Source organism: Hemitrygon akajei, chromosome 4 (genome assembly GCF_048418815.1).
Source record: "Hemitrygon akajei chromosome 4, sHemAka1.3, whole genome shotgun sequence".
NCBI classification, from domain to species: domain Eukaryota; kingdom Metazoa; phylum Chordata; class Chondrichthyes; order Myliobatiformes; family Dasyatidae; genus Hemitrygon; species Hemitrygon akajei.
The window spans coordinates 154506546-154529954 of record NC_133127.1 but is presented as its reverse complement, the minus strand read 5'-3'; the positions used below and the strand labels follow the sequence as shown (position 1 = coordinate 154529954).

General features: G+C 39.2%; 1 protein-coding gene across 1 annotated transcript in view; it reads right to left on the bottom strand.

Annotated features, from left to right (window-relative positions):
• Positions 1-241: 241 nt before the first annotated feature.
• LOC140726817 (adrenodoxin-like) overlaps positions 242-23409 on the bottom strand; it is a 51183-nt gene continuing 28015 nt past the window's right edge. Inside the window, exons 3-4 of the mRNA XM_073043667.1 lie at positions 13330-13459; positions 242-1364 (exon numbers count right to left, since the gene is read on the bottom strand). Coding sequence (XP_072899768.1) covers positions 1250-1364; positions 13330-13459 — 245 coding nt within the window. The 3' untranslated portion in view covers positions 242-1249. The remainder of the gene's footprint in view (positions 1365-13329; positions 13460-23409) is intronic.

The following is a 23409-nucleotide window of genomic DNA, read 5'->3' as shown; positions in this document are numbered from 1 at the left end:
AGCAGGAAAGTGGAGCGAAGGCCAAGATTGGATACACTGTAATCTTACAAAATGGTGGAGGAGGTTAGAGAGCCCATCAGAATACTAGTGTTTCTTATGTTATCACAGTCATTTGCTTGGTTCCTTACATCACTATCTGTTTTCTACAACACAAATGACATTCAGTTTCTAAATGTTCCCAGTTCTGATGAAAGGGCATTGATCGACCTGAATCATTAACTGTTTCTCTCTGCAAATGGAATTTGAATTCCTACAGTGCTGTCTGTTTTTATTTTTATGGTTAATTGAATTGACTTTACTTCTTACATCCTTCACATACATGAGGAGTAAAAATCTAAATATGCCATGTGCAATCATAGTAATTTATAATAAACAGAACAGTCAATGTAAGAGTGAGTACACTCAAATCAGCGTGAGTTCAACAGTCTGAAAGCCTGGTGGAAGAAGCTATCCTGGAGCCTGTTGATCCTGGCTTTTATGCTGCAGTACCGCTTCCCAGATGGTAGCAGCTGGAATAAATTGTGGTTGGAATGACTTGGGTCCCCAGAGATCCTACGGGCTCTTTTTACACACCTGTCCTTGTAAACGTCTTGAATCATGGGAAGTTCACAACTACAGATGCGCTGGGCTGTCCACACCATTCTCCGCAGAGTCCTGTGATTAAGAGAGGTACAGTTCCCATACCAGGCAGTGATGCAGCCAGTCAGGATGCTCTCAATTGTGCCCCTGTAGAAAGTTCTTAGGATTTCTCTTAGAATACTTCTCTTCCTTTGCACCTCTCTTCCCCATCCAACTTCTAACACTCTAAGAAAAATGACTTGCCTTTGCAGCTAAAACCTTTATGGTGTTTTGGTTTCTAATATTGCCTGTATTAATGCCATAGTAAAGATGCCAATAAAAGTTTACCAGAAACACATCAAATGAAACTTCCAAGTATAACTTTCAAAGACATAAAGAATTAATCTGTTAATATTATGACATTCAATTAGTTCATTACCCACAAAGCTTTTATATTCTCAAACTATACATGCCCCATTCAGTAGTTGGTCATTTAAACAATTTATCAATGTGAGTATTTGAACTGATATAACCTAAAAGTGATTATTCTCTACAAATTAAAATAGACTACCTTTATATAATATTCAATATTATGTAACTCAGTTTTACTAAATATTTTATTCAGAGTAATTGTTCTGTAGAACAGTCGTATCTTGATTGAAGAGAATTGAGCCATGTTAGACTGATCACTTTAGGAGCCTGAGCTAAAGTCCTTGGTTTGTCTTGCATCAGAAATAGCAGTTGGAACTTCTACAGTCATTCCATCCATCCACTTCGTAAGGCAGATCTGGCAACCCAAACGAGAGCTGAAAAATAAATCCAATTATTTTTAGATAGCAAAACAAAACTTGGTAGTACTTGATGCAGTAAAAACACTTGCTATTATCATTTTGAGAAAGACTTCTAGTACAAGATCCGATTATATATGCAATGCTTGACAATTTTGATAAATAAAATCAATATTCAAATAAATACTCAAACATCCACATTTAATTTTTAAACTATTACCTTGTTGAATCAGGATCTGTTACTTTAGTACGCTACATAAGTGTTTGAGTAAATTAGCACTAATGTTTAGAATATGCAGTATATTTTGTTCCTTTGATGTCACTTTTCAAAAATGGCAATTCTAACAATGTTTTCACAGAAGTCTCACTAGGCAAGATCAGTTACAAAACAGAGTTATGAAGCATCTCATCTTCATACATTCTATTTATGCCTAAAGTAGTTAAGAAAACGGTTGATAAATAATTCAAAAACAGAATCAGCTGCAATCCACTGAGAAGTCACAACAGACATTGGACAATCATTGTTTTTCTGATAGTACAATTTCCTTGAAATTTACCAAACCATATCTGGAGGAAAGAGATCCATTCAAAGGCAAAAATTGTTCTAAATTTAACATAGCCAGACACTTGCCACATGTAAGCAATTGGTGGCTTAAAAATGTTCTCAAGGATATTTTTAGTTCAAGAAGTCTCTTTTTCTATTTAAAGATAGTGCTGATTTAAGAATTAAATCTTTGAAAACTGTAGCAGGGGTGCACATGAGAAGAAAATAATTGAGTTGAATAGTAAATATTCAGATTACTGAAGCTAGTGATTCCCAAAGTTTTGCCACACCCCTCTTAAAAAGAGATTTGTTCTTTTTGGTAACACCTCAACCGATTCTCTGTACAAATATAAAAAATTCATCTAAAGCACTCCTTGAATTCACCACCACTGAAGTTAAAAAATAAAAGTCAAGTAATCATATTTTAAAGTGAGACTCAATAGACAATAGGTGCAGGAGTAGGCCATTCGGCCCTTCTAGCCAGCACCCACCATTCACTGTGATCAGGGCTGATCATTCACAATCAGTACCCCGTTCCTGCCCTCTCCCCACATCCCTTGACCCCGCTATCTATAAGAGCTCTATCTAACTCTCTCTTGAATGCATCCAGAGACTTGGCCTCCACTGCCTTCTGGGGCAGAGCATTCCACATATCCACCACTCTCTGGGTGAAAAAGTTTTTCTGCATCTCAGTTCTAAATGGCCTACCCCTTATTCTTAAACTGTGGCCTCTAGTTCTGGACTCACCCATCTGCAGGAACATGCTTCCTGCCTCCAGCGTGTCCAATCCCTTAATAATCTTATATGTCTCAATCAGATCCCTTCTCATCCTTCTAATTTCCAGTGTATACAAGCCCAGTCGCTCCAATCTTTCAACATATGACAGTCCCACCATTCCGGGAATTAACCTTGTGAACCTACGCTGCACTCCCTCAATAGCAAGGATGTCCTTCCTCAAATTTGGACACCAAAACTGCACACAATACTCCAGGTGGGGTCTCACCAGGGCCCTGTACAGCTGCAGAAGGACCTCTTTACTCCTATACTCAATTCCTCTTGTTATAAAGGCCAGTATGCCATTAGCTTTCTTCACTGCCTGCTGTACCTCCATGCTTGCTTTCATTGACTGATGTACAAGAACACCTAGATCTCGTTGTGCTTCCCCTTTTCCTAACTTAACTCCATTTAGATAGTAATCTGCCTTCCTGTTCTTGCTAAAGTGGATAACCTCACATTTATCCACATTAAACTGCATCTGCCATACATTTGCCCACTCACCCAACCTGTCCAAGTCACCCTGCATTCTCATAACATCTTCCTGACATTTCACACTGCCACCCAGCTTTGTGTCATCAGCAAATTTGCTAATGTTACTTTTAATCCCTTCATCTAAATCATTAATGTATATTGTAAACAGCTGCGGTCCCAGCACCGAACCTTGCGGTACATCACTGGTCACAGCCTGCCATTCCGAAAGGGACCCGTTAATCGCTACTCTTTGTTTCCTGTCAGCCAGCCAATTTTCAATCCATGTCAGTACTCTGCCCCCAATACCATGTGCCCTAATTTTGCCCACTAATCTCCTATGTGGGACTTTATCAAAAGCTTTCTGGAAGTCCAGGTACACTACATCCACTGGCTCTCCCTTGTCCATTTTCATAGTTACATCCTCAAAAAACTCCAGAAGATTAGTCAAGCATGATTTTCCCTTCATAAATACATGCTGACTCGGACTGATCCTTTTACTGCTATCCAAATGTGTCGTAATTTCATCTTTTATAATTGACTCCAGCATCTTTCCCACCACTGACACCAGGCTAACTGGTCTATAATTCCCTGTTTTCTCTCTCCCTCCTTTCTTGAAAAGTGGGACAACATTAGCCACCCTCCAGTCAGCAGGAACTGTTCCTGAATCTATAGAACATTGGAAAATGATTGCCAATGTGTCCACGCTAGAGCCACCTCTTTAAGTACTCTGGGGTGCAGACCATCAGGTCCCGGGGACTTATCAGCCTTCAGACTCAACAGTCTATCCAACACCGTTTCTTGCCTAATATAAATTTCCTTCAGTTCATCCTTTACCCTAGTTCCTTTGACCACTATCACATCTGGGAGATTGTTTGTGTCTTCCCTAGTGAAGACAGATCCAAAGTACTTGTTCAATTCATCTGCCATTTCCTTGTTCCTCATAATAAATTCACTCGTTTCTGTCTTCAATGGTCCAATTTTGGTCTTAACTATTTTTTTGCTATTCACATACCTAAAGAAGCTTTTACTATCCTCCTTTATATTCTTGGCTAGTTCACCTTCGTACCTCATTTTTTCTTGGCGTATTGCCTTTTTTGTTATCTTCTGTTGCTCTTTAAAAGCTTCCCAGTCCTCTGGTTTTCCGCTCATCTTTGCTATGTTATACTTCTTCACTTTTATTTTTATACTGCCCTTTACTTCCCTCACCAGCCATGGCCGCCCCTTACTCCCCTTAGGATCTTTCTTCCTCTTTGGAGTGAACCGATCCTGCACCTTCTGCATTATTCCCAGAAATACCTGCCATTTTTGTTCCACTGTCTTCCCTGCTAGGATATTGTTCCATAGAACTTTGGCCAGCTCCTCCCTCATAGCTCCATAGTTCCCTTTGTTCAACTGTAATACTGACACATCTGATTTTCCCTTCTCCTTCTCAAATTGTAGGTTAAAACATATCATATTATGGTCACTACCTCCTAATGGTTCCTTTACCTCCAGGTCCCTGATCAAATCCGGTTCATTGCACAACACTAAATCTAGAATTGCCCTCCCTGGTAGGCTCCAGTACAAGCTGTTCTAAGAATCCATCTCAGAGGCACTCCACAAACTCCCTTTCTTGGGGTCCAGTACCATTCTGATTCTCCCAGTCTACCTGCATGTTGAAATCCCCCATGACAACTGTATCAATACCTTTGCGACATGCCAATTTTAACTCTTCATTCAACTTACACCCTACATCCAGACTGCTGTTTGGGGGCCTGTGGATAACTCCCATTAGGGTCTTTCTACCCTTAGAATTTCTCAGTTCTATCCATACTGACTCTACATCCCTGATTCTATGTCCCCCCTCGCAGGGACTGAATATCATTCCTCACCAACAGAGCCACCCCACCCCCTCTGCCAGTCAGTCTGTCCTTTCGCTAAGATGTATATCCTTGAATATTCATTTCCCAGGCCCTGTCCGCTTGAAGCCATGTCTCTGTTATTCCCACAACATCGTACTTGCCGATTTCCAACTGAGCCTCAAGCTCATCTACTTTATTCCTTATACTTCGTGCATTCATATAAAATACTTTTAATTTGTTACTCCCCTCTCCTTTCATATCAATTCCTATTTCACTTGGCCATCCTGTATGATCTCTTCTTCAGCTTTCTACTCCATTGATTCTGTTGTCCTTTTTAACTTTTCTTATTTTCACTTTCCCTTTAACTCCATCCTTATATTTCCAGTTCATCCCCTCCCCCCCACTACTTAGTTTAAACACATCCGTATTGCAGTGGCAAACCTGTCTGCCAGAATGCTGGTCCCCCGCCTATTAAAGTGCAACCCGTCCCTTTTGTAAAATTCATCCCTACCCCAAAACAGATCCCAGTGGTCCAAGAATGTAAATCCTTGCTTCCTGCACCAGTTCCTCAGCCACACATTCAGATCCATTATCTCCCTGTTCCTGCCCTCTCCAGCACGAGGAACTGGAAGCAAACCGGAGATAACCACCCTGGAAGTCATGCTTTTCAGCCTTCTTCCGAGTTCTCTGAAGTCCCGCTTCAGAGAACTCCAATGTGTACTTTCCTAGTTAATGACCAAAATGAATTTTTACCACATTTACTTAGATCCCGAACTTCCTTTATCATCCCAAATTTGTAGTTAAGTTGACACCCATAACTTTACACCTCCACCTGAAGTTGTAGCTTTAGATAGCATACATGCAACTCAATAAGGTGTGACACATTAGTTTTACACCTGAAATGAAGCAGACTTGAGTAAGAACAGGTACTAATAATCATAGTTGCTTAATTTTCCCTTCCCGTTGTCTTCCAGGTCATGTACTTATGCAGCCAATGAATTGTTTTGACATTCCTCCAACTTCAAGAAGAGCTCTAATGTCCTCCTAAAGTGAGGCAACTGAGCTTGGAAAGTTAACCTTTGGCTAGTAAAACTGTGTTCCATTGTTTGGTGGTGGCACAGCATACCACTGCTCCAGATTGTCAAAATGAAACATCTCAGAACATTTGACTATCTGGACATCCACATTATAGATATATATAGTTCACTCCATGATTTATTCAGTGTTCTAACTCACAAGAAAATGGTGGAATGAGTCTCAAAATTAACATAAAGGATGACATAAAATGTAGAAGCCAGATATGGCGGGGATGGGTCCTCCACCAACCCCAACGCACCCAAGATCAGTAAGATTACAATCTTACAAATAATCATGGGGTATTTCAACATGCAGGCAGATTGGGAAAATCAGGTTTGTGCAATTCCAAGAGGGGGAATCTCTAGAATGCTTATGATAGATAGATAGATAGATAGATAGATACTTTATTCATCCCCATGGGGAAATTCAACTTTTTTTCCAATGTCCCATACACTTGTTGTAGCAAAACTACTTACATACAATACTTAAATCAGTAAAAAAAATATGATATGCATCTAAATCACTATCTCAAAAAGCATTAATAATAGCTTTTAAAAAGTTCTTAAGTCCTGGCGGTAGAATTGTAAAGCCTAATGGCATTGGGGAGTATTGACCTCTTCATCCTGTCTGAGGAGCATTGCATCGATAGTAACCTGTCGCTGAAACTGCTTCTCTGTCTCTGGATGGTGCTATGTAGAGGATGTTCAGAGTTATCCATAATTGACCGTAGCCTACTCAGCGCCCTTCGCTCAGCTACCGATGTTAAACTCTCCAGTACTTTGCCCACGACAGAGCCCGCCTTCCTTACCAGCTTATTAAGACGTGAGGCGTCCCTCTTCTTAATGCTTCCTCCCCAACACGCCACCACAAAGAAGAGGGCGCTCTCCACAACTGACCTATAGAACATCTTCAGCATCTCACTACAGACATTGAATGACGCCAACCTTCTTAGGAAGTACATTCGACTCTGTGCCTTCCTGCACAAGGCATCTGTGTTGGCAGTCCAGTCTAGCTTCTCGTCTAACTGTACTCCCAGATACTTGTAGATGGCTTTTTAAAGCAGCTCATGGTTGAGTCCACCAGGGGATCAACTATTCTGGACTGGGTGTTGTGCTGTGAACCAGAATTGATTAGAGAGCTTAAGGTAAAAGAACCCTTAGGAGCAAGTCATCATAGTATGAAATTCACTCTGAATTTTGAGAAGAGACTAAAGTCAGATGTATCAGTATTACAGTGAAGTAGAAGGAATTAGAGGAGTTGGCTGGAACTGATTGGAAAAGAACACTGGCAGGGATGATGGTAGAACAGCAGGAATTTCTGGAAGCAATTCAGGAGGTACAGGATATATCCATCCCAAAGAGAAAGTATTTACAACCATGGCTAACAAGAGAAGCCAAAGCCAAAGAGAGGGCATATAATAGAGCAAAAATTAGTGGGAAATTGGAGGATTGGGGAACTTTCAACTATCAACAGAAGACAACTAAAAAGTCATTAAGGAAGTAAAGATGGAACAGAAAAGTAAGCTAACCAATAATATTAAAGACGATACCAAAAGTTTCTTCAGATACATAAAGTGTAAAAGGAAGGTGAGAGTGTATATCAGACCACTGGAAAATGATGCTGGAGATGTAGTAACAGGATATGGAAATGGTGGATGAACTATGGAAGACTATTTTTGGGAAAGTGAAAGATCTAAAAGTACCTGGACCAGATAGTGTACACCCCAGGGTTCTGAAAGATGTGGCTGAAGAGATTGCGAAGGCATTAGTAATGATCTTTCAAGAATCACTAGATTCTCAAATGGTTCAGGAAGACTGGAAAATTGTAAATGTCATTCCACTTCAAAAAGGGGGGGGGGGGGAGAGAAAGAGGCAGAAGAAAGGAAACTATAGGCCAGTTAGTCTGACCTCAGTGGTTGGGAAGATGTTGGAGTCATTTGTTAAGGATGTGGTTTCAGTATACCAGGAGGCACATGATAAAATAGGCTGTAATCAGTATGGTTTCCTCAAGACAATATCTTACCTGACAAATTTGTTGCAAAGAAAGAACAAGCAGGATAGACAAAGGAGAATCAGTTGATGTTGTGTATTTGGGTTTTCAGAAGACCTTTGACAAAGTACCACATGAGGCTGCTTAACAAGCTACAAGCCCACTGTATTGTTGGGAAGATTCTAGCATTGATAAAGCAATGGCTGACTGGCAGGAGACAAAGAGTGGGAATAAAAGACACCTTGCTGCCAGTGACTAGTGTTATCCCACAGGGGATCGATTCTTTTTACGTTATATGTTAATGATTTGGATGATAGAATTGATGGCTTTGTTGCAAAGTTTGCAAATGATACGAAGAGAGGTGGAGGGGCAGGTAGTTTTGAGGAAGTAGAGAGGCTACAGAAGGACTTAGGAGAATGGGCAAAGAAATGGTAGATGGAATACAGTGTCAGGGAATGTATGGTCATGCACTTTGGTAGAAGAAATGAAAGGGTTGACTTTTCTAAAAGGAGAGAGAATAAAAAACAAACACAAAGAGATTTGGGACTGCTTGTGCAGGTTTTCCTAAAGGTTAATTTGCAGATCGAGTCTGTGGTGAGGAAGGCAAATGTGACATTAGCATTCATTTCAATAGGACTAGAATATAAAAGCAAGGAAGTAATTTTGAGAATTTATGAAGCATTTGTGAGGCACTATTGTGAACAGTTTTGGGCCCCTTATCTAAGAAAGGATGTGCTGAAGCTGGAGAGGGTTCAAAAGGAGGTTCACGAAAATGATTCCAGGTTTGAACAGCATATGAAGAGTGTTTGATGGCTCTGGGCCTGTATTCATTGGAATTCAGAAGAATGAGGGGTGACCACATTGAAACCTATTGAAAGGTGAAAGGCCTTCATAGAGTTGATGTTTCCTGTAGTGGGAGACTCTAAAACCAGAGGACACAGCCTCAGAATAGAGGGGTTTCCTTTTAGAATGAAGATAAGGAGGAATTTCCTTAGCCAATGAGTGGTGAATCTGTGGAATTCATTGCCACAGGCAGCTATCTGTGGAGGCCAAGTTTCTATGTATATTTAAGACAGAGGTTGATAGATTCATGATTGGTCAGGGCATGGAGGGATATGGAGAGAAGGCAACAGATTGGGGCTGAAGGGAAAAATGGATCAGCCATGATGAAATAGCAGAGCAAACTTGATGGGACAAATGGCCTAATTCTGCTCCTATGTCTTATGGTCTTGTTAGGAACCACCTGAGCGCAGTGGAGAGGAATAATGAAAACTTGGACAATACAGCCAGAGTAGAGAGGTACAACAATGTTTTTTCTTGGAAAGCAGTGATTTCCTCCACGGTGTCCTTCCATGAACACCATTTTTGTTCAGAGTTTTACTTATAGTGGACACATAAACTGAGACTTAAGCAAGTTCTAAATATTTATGCAGGTCTTTTGCTGTTATCCTTGGGTTCCTTTTCACGTCCTTCAGCATTGCATGTCGTACTCCTGGTGTGATCATTGCAGGGCGCCCACTCCTAGGAAGAGTAGTAATAGTACTGAATTTCCTCCATTTGTAGACAATTTCTCTTACTGTGGACTGATGAACACTCAGATCTTTAGAAATGCTTTTGTAGCCTTTTCCAGCTTCATGCATACAATTCTTCTAAAGTCCTCTGAGGTGTTTTAATCTAGGCATTGTGCATATAAACAGATCTTTCTTAAGAAGAACAGGCTCTGTCAGTAACCTGAATTTGTGTGTCTTTTTTAAAAATAGGGCAGGGCACCTCTACAACCCTCACCTCACTGACTGAAACACCTGACTCCAAGTAGCTTTTATAGAAGGCATTACCCCAGAGGTTCACATACTTGTTTGAACCTAGACTCTGATTGTTTAAATGGTGTACTCAATATTGATGACAAGAACTGCAACTGTTTGTGTGTTTAGAAAGATTGTGTTCATCTATTATTGTGACTTAGATGAAGATCAGGCCACATTTTATGAGCAATTAATGCAGAAAAACATGTATTTCAAAAGGTTCACAAACTTTTTCTCGCAACTGTATATCGTTAGATGTTAAGCTCCCAACTAAGATCTTCCTTCAGCCACAACTGTGATGACCACTGTGTCATACCTGCCGATCTTTGTTACAGATTCATCTACTTTATTCCATATACTACATGCATATAAATATGACACCTTTAAGTCCTGTATTCATCACCCTTTTAAATTTTGACCCCATGTTACATTTCAACTCATCCCACTGACTGTAATTTTGCCCTTTTTTTCTGCCTGTCCTTCCTCAGTCTCACTACATACTGTATTGACTTGTATACAGACTTCCCCATTTTCAGCCCAATCACTCCAGTTCCCATCCTCCTGCCAACTTAGTTTAAACCCTCCCCAACAGCTGGCTGCAAGGATATTGGTTTCCCTCAGGTTCAAGTGTAACATGTCATTTTTGTACAGGTCATATCTAACCCAGAAGAGATCCTAACAGTCAAGAAATCTGAAACCCTTGCCCCCTACACCACTTCCTCAGGCACTCATTCAATCTTTACTATCATCCTGTTCCTGCCCTGACTAGCACCTGGCACTGGGAGTAATCCGGAGATTACTACCTTGGAGGTCCTGCTTTTCAGCCTCTTTCCAAACTCTCTATACTCACTGTGGAGGACATCTTCTTCTTTCTAGCTATGTCATTGGTGCCAATGTGCTCCACGATCTCTGGTTCCTCACCCTCCCTCTTGAAAATCTTTTGCAGACAATCTGAATCATCCTAGCACCTGGGAAGCAACACACCATCCTGGGTTCTCTTTTACAGCCACAGAATTTGCCATCCATCCCCCTAACTACTGAGTCTCCATTAACTCACTCTGCCTGACTTCACCCTTCCCTGCTGACCCTCAGAGTCAGCCATACTGCGACTGGGCTGGTTGCTGCTGTGCTCTGATAGGTCATTCCCCACCACCGCACCCCCAATGGTATCCAAAGGAGTATCCTTATTGCTGAGGAACCCTGCACTGACTGCTTACACTCATTACTTCTCCTGGTGGTCACCCATCTACAATATGTAGCCTGCACTTTGGGTGTGACCACCTCAGTAAAAGTCTCACCTATGAAGTCTTCAGCTCCCAAATGGTCCTGAGTGCATCCAGCTTCAGTTCCTTGACCTTGTCAATCAGGAGATGAATTTTGGCACACTTCCTGCAGTTGTAGTCATCAATGAGACTGCTACATACCCTGAAATCTCACATCTTATAGAAGGAGCATTCTACTGCAGACCTTTAGTATAAAAACAGACCTTTCAGCTCATGGAATCAGAGCTGATCATTAAGCACCTATTTACACTAATCCCATCTAATTCTTCCTACATTCCCTCAACCACCCCCATTCTCACAGATACTACCACACAGGGAGCAATTTAAAAATGGCCAACATGCACATCTTTGGAATATGGAAGGAAACTGGAAGTAAATCCATGTGGTTATGATTGAACCCAGGTCACTGGAGGGGTTCAACCAGCAGCTCTACTAACCGCGCAGCTTGACACCAAATCATCAGATACTTCATTAGTGACATCCCTCCATGTGATCAGGCATGGAAACGTTTTCTAACGACTATGTAACCTACTATTCTATTCATAGTGTCTTAAACCACTATGGTTTATAGCCCATGCCTGAATGCAGTAAAACTAAGATAACATTCAGGCATATGTGGATAAATGGAATGCATCACTTATGTCATGCAAATGCAGGTAATAACCAACCTATCCTTTATAGTCAATGGCATTACCATTGACAAGTCTCCCATTTTCCACCATTAATACAAGGGAGGTTGGGGGGGGGGGTGGTGCTGCATCACCATTGACAAATAAATTAACTGCACCAACAACTACACAAACATTGCAGCTACAAGATCAGGTTAGAGGCAGGAGCCATCATGCAAGCAATTCACCTCTTTAATCCCCAAAGTCCATCACAATCCACGAGACTCAATATCCTCTATCTGTCTGGATGATTGCACCTCCAATAACACTGAAATAATTCAATGCCATCTGATAGAAACCGACAGTTTGTTTAGAACCAATTCCACGATCCTTCACATTCACTCACTTAAGCATAGTCAGATTTTGGTTGCGGCTTGTAATACGTACAAACTGAGTATCACAACTTCACCAACATCAACAACAAATTTACAACCTCCAGCAAAGAATACCATCGCTTGCAGGTTTCCCTTTATGTTGCACATAGCTGTTTGATCATTGTCCTAGTCTAAATGTTCAGATACCCCTATTCAACAACATTGAGAGGGTGAGGGCATCTTCAGAATGACAGCAAAAACTCAAGGGGCAGCTCACCTCCACCTTAATGTGTTGACTTTGCCAGTGATGCCCACATCCCTCATATGATTTTTTTTAAACATCCAAGATTTTATTGAAATAGGCACAGCATCAAGGTATCCAGTAAAACTGAAGACATTGGGGAACTGGAAACTGAAGCAAGGACATTTCAATGAATTTATTTATATCCAAGGCAGAAGAAGAAATGTGTGATTAGACAGTTATTATCAGATCTGAATATTGCTGCAGGAGCCCCTCAAGCTTAACCACTCGAGTTATTAAAGATTACTCCTAAATGGTTAGGAGTAAGTTGTTTACTGAAGATTTCAGTTTGATTTTTAACCCAATTGATAAAGAGGTCCCATTTTCAGCTATTGATGCACCCTCCTTGATATCATGTTGAGTTATAATGTTCCCAGGTTTCCTCTAACATTTAGCCCTTATTTTCTGTACAATCCTAGGCTTTGAAGGGGACTGCAGCTGACTTCATTTATCCTCCCTTAAAAGGCATCATTGTTGCTTCACAATTCTTGAATTTTCCCACTTGGTCTTGTTACAATCTGCCCAACTCTATCATTTCCACCTGTGCTTATGTCTGATCTTCCATCAACTGTAAACATCCTCTAGAACTGGGGCACCCAACCAGAGGTCCATGGACCTCTCAGTTAACGGTGTGGGCCCATGGCATTAAAAAAAAAGGTTGGGAACATCTGCTTTAGAACAAAAAAGAACTCCCATCTGTATTCTCCAACAAATGAGATCATATTCACTCATCATGCCAAACATTCTATCACCTCTAAATATTCGTCAGTATACCCTCTGCAATTACCATTCCCTTTCCCTCTACATAATCCATTACTCTCCTTGATACCTTAGAGGCACTACATAAACATTACCTGTTGCTGCTATTAATAGAACATGGCGATTCCCAAAATATGCAAAATAAGTAACATCTTACTTGTCAGTGAGGCCAAATGCTAGGTCCAACATATCCATTTCTTCATCTGTACTGCTATCCAATTTCTTATAAATGTGGTCCTCAAAAATTAGATGACATGTAGAGCAAGCCAAGGTTCCCTCACAAGCACCTGCAGATAGGGCAGATACACTGTCAACTGTGATAGTTATCAGTACTATGAGGATTTCTGGAAGAGTACCACTAGGTTTATGATTGAACTGTCTCAAGAAACATGGATTTCTGAAGTAAAATTTTTTTAAACGAACAAATATTTGTCAATATTGAGAAGTTGCATGCCAAACAGTCTATAAGAGTATACCTTGATAATATTTACCAGCATTTTATATTTTTCCTTTAACCATTTATCTACCGTAGATTCCAGATTATAAGCCGCTACTTTTTTCCCCACGCTTTGAACACTGCGGCCTTTACTACGGTGCGGCTAATGCATGGTTTTTTTCCATGCCACCAAAAACATTTTGCCTCGTAACAGTAGACCAATAAAATTGATGAGTAGTTCACAGAGGTCCAATGAAATTGTACGATAAATCAAGCGCACTTTCACAATTAAATTATTGTAAATCAGTCATTTGTACTCACCCTCATCAACATGGAAAACACTCGAAGAAAAGCATATGATGCAGCTTTTAAGTTAAAGGCGATCAATCTGGCGGTTGAAGAAGGAAATCGAGCTGCTGCACGTAATCTTGGCATAAATGAATCGATGGTGAGATGGTGGAGACGCCAGCGTGAAGAACTGAGTCAATGCAAAAAGACGACAAAAGCTTTCAGAGGTAATCATAGCAGATGGCCCGAACTTGAAAACTTTCTTGAAGACTGGGTTAACACACAGAGAGCAGGCGGCCGCGGTGTTTCCACCGTGCAGATCAGACTGAAGGCTAAAACAATCGCCACCAAAATGAAAATCGAAGATTTTAGAGGTGGGCCATCGTGGTGTTTTAGATTTATGAGACGAAAAGGCCTGTCCGTCAGGGTACGCACGACTCTGTGTCAGCAGCTCCCTCCCGACCACGAGGAAAAACTTGCTAACTTCCATACATTCACTCAAACAACGATAGCGGAGAATTCCATCGGGCCAGATGAAATCATAAATATGGATGAAGTACCTTTGACGTTTGACCTGCCTCTCACTCGGACTGTTAATAAAAAAGGTGACTCGTCCATCACACTGAAAACAAGTGACCATGAGAGAACGCATTTTACTTGTGTTCTGAGCTGCACAGCATCCGGACTAAAGCTTCCACCGATGGTGATTTTTAAGCGGCTGACAATGCCAAAGGAAAAATTCCCAAAAGAAATCATGGTGAAAGTCAATAAGAAAGGTTGGATGATGGAGAGTCTAATGAAGGATTGGCTGAGAGAGTGCTACGCCAAGCGACCAGGGGGATTTTTTCACAGAAAAAAAGCATTGCTCGTTATGGACAGCATGAGGGCCCATATAACAGATTCAGTGAAAGCTGCCATCAAGAGTACAAACTCAATTCCAGCTGTGAATTCTGGGGGCACCACGAAGTATTTGCAGCCACTGGACATCAGCGTGAACCGGGCATTTAAAGTGGCGCTGCGCGTTGAGTGGGAGACTTGGATGACGAGCGGCAAGAAATCCTTTACCAAAACAGGCCACATGCGAAGAGCATCTTTAACTCAAGTCTGCCAGTGGATCCTAAATGTGTGGAGCCGTGTCACAACATCCACCATCACCAACGGGTTTCGAAAGGCTGGACTGCTGCATGATGAAGAGGACCGCGTGCGCTCAAGTGAGAGCGACAACGAAGAGACTGAAGTGAGTGACGGGATCCTGAGGTTGTTCAATTCGGACACTGAAGAAGAGGACTTTGATGGTTATAGTGCGCAGGAGGAAGATGAAGAAGGTGATCAATAACTTTTCCTGGTAGGCTGCAGTATATATATATTTTTTTACCAGTCGTTAGGAGATGTTGGAATGTTGTTCGTGCACTGTTCAGTAAAAAAGTATACACAACGTAATTTGTGTGTTACCGATACGTATGTATATTTAAAAGTAGCCGTGTTACAGGCACGGTTCGAAAAAAAGCATTTGCAATATGTATTTGTTTATGTTACCATATGGATTTAATTAAAAGTTAAAAAATCCTCACGTGTAATATCTTTCTGTGTAAATATCTCATATTACAACGTGGGACACCAGCGGCTTAAAATCCGGTGCGGCTTGTACAAGTACAAAATTGATTTTCTTTCTAAAATTAGAGCCTGCGGCTTTTAATCAGGTGCGCTCTGTAGTCCGGCATTTACGGTAATTTTTTGTAAATGTTTACCCAACATGTCTTAACCACCAGCCTTGGAAATAAATTCCAATAATATTTATTGTTCTCTACGCAATACATTTTATATTTAATTGCATGTCTATGCCCTGCAACTTAAAAGATTTTGAAATATCTATCTAGCTCTGTCCTACATTTATTCAGCCTTTACATAGTTTCTTAATATGTAGTGCCAGCATAAAACAGGTCCTATTTTCCAAGCATTCATATTTTCGCATTACCACGATTCTGCTGTAGTATTCTTGCTAAAGCACTGCAACTTGTGCTTAAATTTTCTTGCTCATTAGTCAGTTCAATAACACAAGTTTAGCATGAAAACTCTGAGTGACATTTCTGCTGCTAAATTCACGAGATGCAATTTTGTACCTCCAAATATTTTACAACATTAACCATGACCACTATGCCAGCTAATTAGAAACCCAGTTGATAAAACAATGCAACTAGAGCAGCTCCTGGTGGCAAATCTGTGAACATCAACAGTACCGTTTAACCAAAGAACCAATTAAAAAGTGTAACAGAACTCTATCAGTACTCCTCACACCATTTCTAAAATTCCTCTGGCAGTGTAGACAATTCAGCAATACACATTATTCAACCACACCAAGGAATTTTATTACAACCATTCCAAGTCCAACTTAAATTTCTTGCCTGAATATTTAATGTTTGCTCAATAATTCTAAGTACTATTCTATATTCAACTTCTGGTCACTTCTCTTTTTCTTAGATTAAAATGGAAAAAAAATTAATACTCATCTATCTCTTATCAATTTTGAATTGATATGGTTTTGCATCTTCAGAATGTAATGGTCCAGCTAAGAACAGGCAAATCTACTAAATGATCAGTCATACAAAATGTCACCTTTCTCCCCTTCTTCTATTGACTTGTCACCTTTCTCCCCTTCTTCTATTGACTTGCTATAGGAACAGCTTTACAGGTACCCTTGCAACTTTGTCCACAAAATAGCTTGTCCAACATTTTCAGTCTAGATGCAGTAAAATCTGCTAGTCTGACACCGAAGTCCCAAGTATACCAGACTATCTGATTTTCCAGACTTTTGAATGTTATTCTAATAATACTCCAACACATTGAAATCAGTTACATAGTAGAATACATTTTCCATAGAATCCTGTATCTTCTGGGGGAGTCCTCTTCTTGGGGAGGTATGACCTGTACAAAAGGGACAGGTTGCACCTAAACTGAGGGGACCAATATTTTTGCGGGCAGGTTTGTTAGAGCTGTTGGAAAGGGTTTAAACTAATTTGGCAGGAGGAGGGGAACTGGAATGAAAGGACTCAGGATAGGACAAATGGTAAAAAAGCAAAAGTAGCATGCAGTCAGATTGTCAGAAAGGGCAGACAGAGGATAGAACAAAATTGCAGCCAGTAGGGTGAGAGTCAGTGCCTTAGGGATGTAGAATCAAAAAGGGTAGCAAATACAGTACTCAAATTGTTATATCTCAATGCATGGAGCTTAAGAAATAAGGTGGATGATCTTGTTGCACATTTACAGACTGTCGGGTATGATTTTGTGGCCTTCACTGAATCATGGCTGAAGGATAGTTGTAGTTGGGAGCTGAATATCCAAGGTTATACATTTCATTGATGGGATAGGAAGGTAAGCGGAGGGGATGGCGTGGCTCTGCTTGCAAAGAACGGCATCAAATCATTAGAAAGATGTGATGTAAGATTGGAAGATGTTGTATCCTTGTGGATTAAGCAATTGCAAAGGTAAAAGGACTTGGATGGCAGTTATATATAGGCCTCCAAACAGTAGCTGGGATATGTATTACAGATTGCGATGGGAAATAGAAAAGGTATGTCAAAAGGGCAATGTTCTGATAGTCATGGGAGATTTTAACATGCAGCTACATTGGGAAAATCAGGTTGGTAATGGATCTCAATATTTGTTGAATGCCTATGAGATGGCATTTTAGAACAGTTTGTCACTGAGCCTTTCAGAAGATCAGCTATACTGGACTGTGTGTTATGTAATGAACCAGAGGCAAATAAGGAGCCCTTAGGAGGCAGTGATCACGATATGATTTGAGTTCAACTTGAAATTTGATAGGGAGAAAGTAAAGTCTGACATAGCAGTATTTCAGTGGTGTAAAGGAAATTACAGTGGTATGAGAGAGGAATTAGCCAAAGTATATTGTAAGGAGATGCTGGCAGGGATGACAGCAGAACAGTAATGACTTGAGTTTCTGGGAAAAATGAGGAAGGTGCAGGATAGATCTATTCCAAAAATGAAGTACTCAAATGGCAAAATAGTACAACTGTGGCAATGCTAATTTAAAAGCAAAGGAGAAGGAATTAGTGGGGAGATAGAGGATTGACAAGCTTTTAAAAACCTACAGAGAGCAATTAAAAGAATTATTAAGAGGAAAAAAATGAAATATGACAACAAGCTGGTAAACAATATCAAAGTGAATAGTAAAAGCCTTTTCAAGAATATAAGAAATGAGAGATGAAAGTGGATATAGGACTGCTTGAAAATGAGGCTGGAGAAGTAATAACCAGGGACAAGGAAAGGGCAGATGAACTAAATGAGTATTTTGCTTCAGTCTTCATTGTGGAAGACACTAGCAGTGTGCCAGGTGTTGAAGGGTGTGAGAGAAAAGAAATGAGTGCAGATACTATTACAAGGGAAAAGGTGCTCAGAAAGCTGAAAGATCTAAAGGTACACAAGTCACCCGGACCAGATGAACTGCACCATAGGGTTCTGAAAGAGGTAGTGGTAGAAATTACATGGACGTATTAGTAATGACCTTTCAAAAATCATCGGACTTTGGCATGGTTCTGGACAACCAGAAAATTACAAGTGTCACTCAAATCTTTAAGAAAGGAAATTATAGAACAGTTAGCCTAACCTCAATGGTTGGGAAAGTATTGGAGTCCATTGTTAAGGATGAGGTTATGGAGTACTTGGTGACACAGGACAAGATAGGACAAAGTCAGCATGGCTTCTTAAGGAAAAATCTTGCCTGACAAACCTGTTGGAATTCTTTGAGGAGACTACAAATAGGATAGATAAAGGGGTTGCAGTGCATGTTGTATATTTGGATTTTCAGAAAGCCTTTGACAAGGTGCCAGACAAGGCTGCTTGGCAAGCTAAGAGCCCATGGTAATACAGGAAAGTTACTAGCACGGTTAGAGCTGATTGGTAGGAGGCAGCGAGTAGGAATAAATTATCTTTTCTTGTTGGCTGCCAGTGATTCTGCAGGGTTCAGTGTTGGGATCACTTCTTTTTTGTGCTGTATATCAATGATTTAGATGATGGAATAGATGGCTTTGCAGCTAGGTTTGCAGATTATATGAAGACCGGTGGAGGGGCAAGTAGTGTTGAGGAAACAGGTAGGCTGCAGAAGGACTTAGACAGATTAGGAGAATGGGGGAAAAAAGAGGCAAATAAAATACAGTGTTGGAAAATGCATGGTCATGCACTTTGGCAGTAGAAGTAAATGTGCCGACTACTTTCTAGACAGGGAAAAAAATCCAAAAATATGGCATGCAAAGGGACTTGAGAGTCCTTGTGCAGAACACCCTAAAAGTTAACTTGCAGGCTGAGTCAGTCGTGAGGAAGGCAAATGCAATGTTAGCATTCATTTCAAGAGGTTTAGAATACAAGAGCGGGGATGTGACGCTGAGGCTTTATAAGGCACTGTTGAGGTCTCACCATGAGTCCTGACAGTTTTGAGCTTTTTATCTAAAACTTTGTAGATTCTGATATTTTTCCGCTGTGATCTTCCCTCCAGGTCAAGCAGTTTACCTTCTTGGTGATTTAATATTTTTATTGTCTTACTCAGTATCCGTTCCACGTTTTGAACGCGATCTTCCACCTTCTCAATTCGAGTCTCTGCCACCACTATTTTTTGATTGGTGCTGGCGAGCTCTGACTTAATATCACAGAGCTGCTGCTTTATATCTTTCTGGACCTCCATTATTTCTTGCAGGATTTCAAAGATATTCATCGCTTTGCCTGAACAAGGCCCAACATCCACCTCACTAGCACACGGTCGGGTCGGAAAGCCGCTCGTTGCACTCCTCTCGGACGCAGGCTCCGCAGTGTCACTTTTTAAATTTCCATTCCTTTTCCAAATTCTTGCCCCTCTTTTTAGTTCAAATATTTTTCAAAAAATATGATATTTGATGGGTTAACTGGGCTTAATATGCGTTTTTCCGGAGGAGCAAGTGACTTAAGCTGCCATTCTTGACGATGATGTCACCGGAAAAAAACCCTGTACAAATATTTCAATGATGACGAATTTGAAGCCTGAAGTTGAATGACTTATAATGGTTTAAGTGTCTCGCGGTGTAAAGACTGATAAAATTGGAAGATTTGATGGTCACAGAAAGTCTTTATTTTAAAACGTGTTTTTATTTTTGAAAAAGACTGGTTTGGAGGGTTTCAACCTTAGAAGATATAGTGCGAGAATTGTTGATAGGCTGAAGTTAAGTTTGAACCATCTAGAACTTTTTTTTTGCAGTATTTAAATGAATCAATGGTTTTTTTTATTCCGTATGCTTTATTGAAGAATTTTTAAAAGTAATTATTTGGATTTCCTTGTGTTTTAAAGACAGATTGGACAATTTAAAGATGGCGATTATTTTTCTTTTGTGAAAATATTCCAAGGATTGCTTTGGATGTGTTTTTCTTCCCTTATCTAATATTATGAAGGTTACTTTCAAATTGAAGGTTGTTTGCTTTCACAAGAAAAACACTATCCTTCCAAGTTAATTATACTGAGATATATGTTGACTGAAATGAGATTTATATTCAGTAGAGGGAGATAGAGATTACTTTTTTATTATTATTTTTTATTACTCAGCTAGGCGGAGCTGTATTCGCGTCTATGCTTTCCTTGGAGCTTGCGTCGATTGATATCGACTTGTTTCTGGGCTTTGTAGGTTGGGTGTTTCTTTTCATTTTTTTAATCCCCATTATGGAATCCCGGAGCATACACTAATTATTTTTATTGTTGTTCATCTCCGCCATTTTCAATCACTTTATCCTGACATGTGTCAAACTACTTTTTTTAGATACAAAGTTTCATGATGACATCTAAACAGTTAAGTGTTTTAACTTGGAATGTTCGCAGTTGGAATCACCCTATTAAGCGTAAGAAAACATTTAAAGTTATAAATCGATACCAGCCTGATATAATTTTTGCTCAAGAGACGCATATCAGGTTATGTGATAAAAATCGATTTTTTTAATTTTGGAAGGGTCCTCTATTTCATGCAAATTCCCAGAGTAAAACTAGAGGTGTCTCTATTTTTATCGATTCTAATATTCCTTTTAATCAGGAGGATATTATAGTTGAAGAAGAGGGCGGGGAACATCATAAAGGACTCCTCCCATCCTGCGCACAGACTGTTTGATCTGCTTCCGTCTGGTAGGCGCTTCAGATCCCTCCAGACTAAGACTAATAGGCACTGGAGAAGTTTTTTCCCTACTGCGGTCACTTTGCTGAACAGTTAACTGTCGGCTAACTATTACTTGGATTGCACTACCTGTATGTATAATCTATATTTTCATTTATATTTATCATTATTATTGTTATGAGCAGAGAGACAACATCTGCCGGAAGTAAATTCCTTATATGTGCACAGGTACTTGGCGATTAAAGTCCGATTCTGATTCTGATTAATGGTAGATTTTTAATTGTTAAAGGAATAATTTGTAATAAGAAAATGGTTTTGGCTAATATTTATGGACCAAATGTTGATGATCCCTCATTTTTTAAAGCCGTTTTTGCTCTATTACCTGATTTAAATGAATATATGTTATTAATGGGTGGTGATTTTAATACTTGCTTAAATCCTTTAATGGATAAGTCATCATCCAAACATCAACTTCCTACCGTTCTGCATCACTTATTAATTCCTTTTTAATTGATTATGGTTTAATTGAGGTCTGGAGGCATATGCATCCTAATGATAGAGAATATTCCATTTTCTCACATGTTCATAATAAATATTCAAGAATTGACTATTTTATAGTCGACCCTCGACTTTTATGTAATGTTCAGAAATGTGAGTATGATGCGATTGCTATTTCTGATCATGCTCCTTTAAATTTAATATTTGAATTGAAAGATGTTGTTTCTACCAGACCATTTTGGCGTTTTCCAGAACATTTATTACAAAGTGCAGAATTTGTTGAGTTTACTGAAACTCAGATAAAAGAGTTTTTTCTCTTTAATAATATAGGAAACGTCTCCAAGTTATTAATTTGGGATACATTGAAAGCTTACTTACGTGGTCAAATTATATCGTATATAGCGAAATTGAAGAAACAAACAAGAATGGAATTAGATAAAATTTCTAAACAAATTAAAGAATTAGATAACATTAATGCAATCTCTCCAAATGTTGTTTCATTTAAAAGAAGAGTAGAACTACGATCACAGTATAACTTATTACTAACATATCCTATTGAAGGATATTTGCTTAAATTGAAAAGTCAATTTTATATCTCTGGGGATAAAAATAACAAGCTCTTAGCTTCCCAACTAAGAGCAGTTAGAGCTAAAAGACAAATTTTAAAGATTTGTAAAAACAATGGAAATATAGTAAGTAACTATGAGGATATTAATAATACTTTTCAAGATTTTTATTCTGATCTTTATAGATTTCAATTTCCTGCAGATTCCTCCAAAATGGAAGCTTTTTTACATAAGATTAAATTTCCACAAATTTCTGATGAAGATCAACAGATGCTTGATGCTCCAATTACCGAGCATGAAATTCAGAAAGCTATTTTATCAATACAATCAGGTAAAGCTCCCGGACTTGATGGTTATTTCGTGGGATTTTTCAAAAAATTTGAAAGATAACTTTCTCCGTATCTTTTGGAAATGTTTCATGAATCCTTTGAGAAGGGTAGTTTACCTTCTTTTTATGAAGCATCTATTTCCTTAATTCTTAAAAAAGATAAAGACCCTGTTGAATGCTCATCATATAGGTTTCTTTCGCTATTAAATGTGGATGCAAAAATTCTTTCTAAAACAATGGCTAACCCCTTGGAAAATATTTTAATTAAAATTATCTCCATGGACCAAACAGGCTTTATTAAAGGCTGTTACTCTTTCTCTAATGTTCGGAGATTGATGAACATTATTTATTCACCATTATCTTAGCAACCTCAATGTGTTATCTCTCTTGATGCAGAAAAGGCATTCAATAGAGTTGAGTGGCCATACTTGTTCAAAGTATTAGAAAAATTTGGTTTTGGTAATAATTTTAATAGAGGGATTCAAATGATCTATAAGAACCCTATTGCCACGGTCATTACTAACAATTACAGGTCTTCTTTCTTTTCACTTTCTCGTGTCCATTAAGCCCTTTATTATTTAATCTTGTATTGGAGCCTTTAGCTATAACATTACGGGAGGCCAAAAACATTCATGGTATTTCTATAAATGGAACCATACATAAGATTTCTCTTTATGCAGATGATCTTTTGATTTTTATTTCAAATCTTGAGGAAACAATTCTTAATCTTTTGAAAACACAAAGATTTTGGAAAATTTTCAGGATATAAACTTAATTTGAATGAAAGTGAATTGTTTCCATTAAATGCTCCTGTTGGTACATATAATGATATTCCTTTTATAATTGCTAATACATTTAGATGTTTAGGTATTATAATTACTAAAAAATATAAAGATCTTTATATAATATAGTTCCTCTAGTGGACTCCATGAAATTACTATTTTCTAGAATTACTCTTTCTTTAATAGGTCGTATCCATGCT